Source organism: Rhincodon typus, chromosome 4, assembly GCF_021869965.1.
Source record: "Rhincodon typus isolate 14 chromosome 4, sRhiTyp1.1, whole genome shotgun sequence".
In the NCBI taxonomy this organism is placed as follows: Eukaryota; Metazoa; Chordata; class Chondrichthyes; order Orectolobiformes; family Rhincodontidae; genus Rhincodon; species Rhincodon typus.
In genome coordinates, this window is record NC_063335.1 from 2,346,064 (window position 1) to 2,348,690 (window position 2,627).

Below are 2,627 nucleotides of genomic sequence, written 5' to 3' on the forward strand. Positions count from 1 at the left end.
CTTCTCTATCCATCTTCTATCCGCCTCCCTCTCTCTCCCTATTTCAGAACCCCTTTCCCCTCTCCCATTTCTGAAGAAGGGTCTAGGCCCAAAACGTCAGCTTTCCTGCTCCTCTGATGCTGCTTGGCCTGCTGTGTTCATCCAGCTCTACACCTTGTTATCTCAGATTCTCCAGCATCTGCAGTTCCTACTATCTCTTTTCCTCACCATCATCAGTTCTGAAGAAGGGTCCTTCCACTTGAAATGTTGACTCTGTTTCTCTCTCCACAGAGGCTGCCAGATCTGCTGAGTCTCTCCAGTCATTTCTGTTTCTGTTTCAGAACCTCCATTGCTTGTCCATGATCCAGGTATTCATCTCAACAGCCCGCAGTATCTAAATGCTCCTTGCTCCAAATACCTAACATACAAGTGTAACTTCCCAACTCCTGTCTGTGGTAAAATCGTAAAAAAAAATCCCAACTGAGGCAATAGCCACTCCGCCTTGGCCTGTGCAATCAGATTTCAGAACTACTGTACCCACAATATTTCTTTGAAGCAAAGTGTTGCGGATGTTGAAAAACTGACAGAAAATAAAATTCATGTGGAAATACACGGGTCACTCAGCCGAAACTCTTTCACTCACTAATATATGCTGCTTGTCCTCATTATTTCCAACTTTCTCTATTTAGAGGGTCAAAATGTTTTATGCAGGAATCCCAAATTTGCTATCGTTTATGGGAGCTTGCTGTGTGATCATTAATTGTAGAAATGCGTAAATGGATACACACCAAAAGTACTGGATTTGCTGGAAAGCTCTTTGGGACACCCTCAGTTATAGTCAACACTCTAAAATGACACACCTCATGGTACAACGTACTCCGTTCAGGATTTGGTTAATTGCAACTGGCTCAGTGCTGAGGGAAATGGATCAGTTTTTGCGATGAGATCTTAAACTGAGGTTTCCTCTTCCCTCTTAAACATTGACGACACCACTAGGAGATTACTCCTCAATCAACACCTGTTTGTTGTGGGATCCTGCTGTACACAAATGATTACAGAAATACTATAATCATTTCCGTTGGAGGTATTCTGAGGCTGTTGCATAAATGCAACGCATTTGTACGTTTCATTTAGAATGCGCGCATGTTATAGTTTATTGAGAGGGAGGAATTATTTCGGTGAGTGCTGGTTCTCTGCAGCGGTCGGACCTTCAGTGAATTCACTGGCTATGGTGGAGATGACGAGTGTCATTAAAACAAAACAAAGAACTGCGGGTACTGGAAAGTTGAAATAACGAAAAAAGAACTGACATTAGCAGATCTGACAGCACCTGTGCGAAGAAAGCAGAGTTAACGTTTCGAGTCCTTCACCGTCAGCAATTTATTTTTTGTTACAGGTGTCATTTCCTGCCGCAATATATTTCATCGACTTCTCAGATAAGCCAGCAGCCGGAGACATGCAGATCCTCATGTTTGTGTCTGTCGCGTATTTCTCCTGTGGGTACTTTAGATTTCACTCGTTTGAATTGATAACACGTTCTCCTACAATATCAATAAGTGCCATGTTTCTTTTTAAAACAGGTGGCGGTTTAGCTCAATCCCTGAGTCAGCCCACGCTGTCGGTCAGCAGGGCTCGTACAAAAATGGCCCGTTTTCGGTGCATCTTGGAGGATGTGGATTTCGCGAGTGTGACCGTGCACTGGTACCGGCACACTCCGAGCCAGGGCTTCCGCCGTATTCTCTACGTGACTGGAGCCCGACCATTTTACGACGACGATTTCGCCGACAGATTCACATCCGAAAACGTGGAGAAAGCGAAAAGTAGTCTGCTCGACATAAGAAACGTCGCGGAGAGTGATGCTGGAGTCTATTACTGTGCCGCCTGGGGAGCACGATGATACATGTCTGTGGGAGGGCCCTGCAAATATTCCGCACCCTAGATACCTCTTTTCCCAAAGGGGTGAAGGGGGTCGAGTGGACAACGTCCAGTTGAGAATAAGTTACTAAACTGTCTTAAACCTGCCGTCAAACAATACGGGTTTAGACCCACATTTCAGTACAATAATTCTTTCACTAAGATTTCCCAAGCGCAAGAGAGACAAAAGTCAATGGCGGCGCGAGGATTTAGGGTGTAGCATGGCTTGATAAAAGTAATGTCAAAGATAATTGGACACATATTAGATTGTGCGGGGATACTCAGTGAAAGGGCAACTGGGAGGGTGTATTAAATAATCTACGGTTTAAATGGAGAAGGTAGGAGACAAAAAGACCCCGCCAGTGTTTGGTATTTCTCATACTGAGCTTGAACAATTCCAACTCATTCAAACCGAGCGGGTGTTCGGGATACATTTAAATTGACGACGGAGCGACTAAATGTTGGGATATAACTCGGAATAGGCAGTGGGGTGGATGATTCACTTTGTTACTACAAACTAAACTCGGAAATAAATTGCCGGGATTTCCAGATGGATTCAGTTAGACTCACTCCCTGCTCTTGACATCGGTGTTATTTTTGATCCGCGTGTTCCTGGAATCACGCCGTATAATTTACATTAGTCCGCTTTATCTTGTCACTGACAAACCAGTTTGGAAAAAAAAATGAACGCGCCCATCGCCAAACAATACACTCGGGTGGAATTTACTCTGTAC

General features: G+C 44.3%; 1 gene segment (V, D, J or C); it reads left to right on the forward strand.

The window, feature by feature from the left end:
* Positions 1-1,373: 1,373 nt before the first annotated feature.
* On the forward strand, positions 1,374-1,876 carry LOC125482915. The segment is given in 2 exon segments: positions 1,374-1,475; positions 1,560-1,876. Coding segments are annotated over 2 exon segments (357 nt in total).
* Positions 1,877-2,627: the final 751 nt, after the last annotated feature.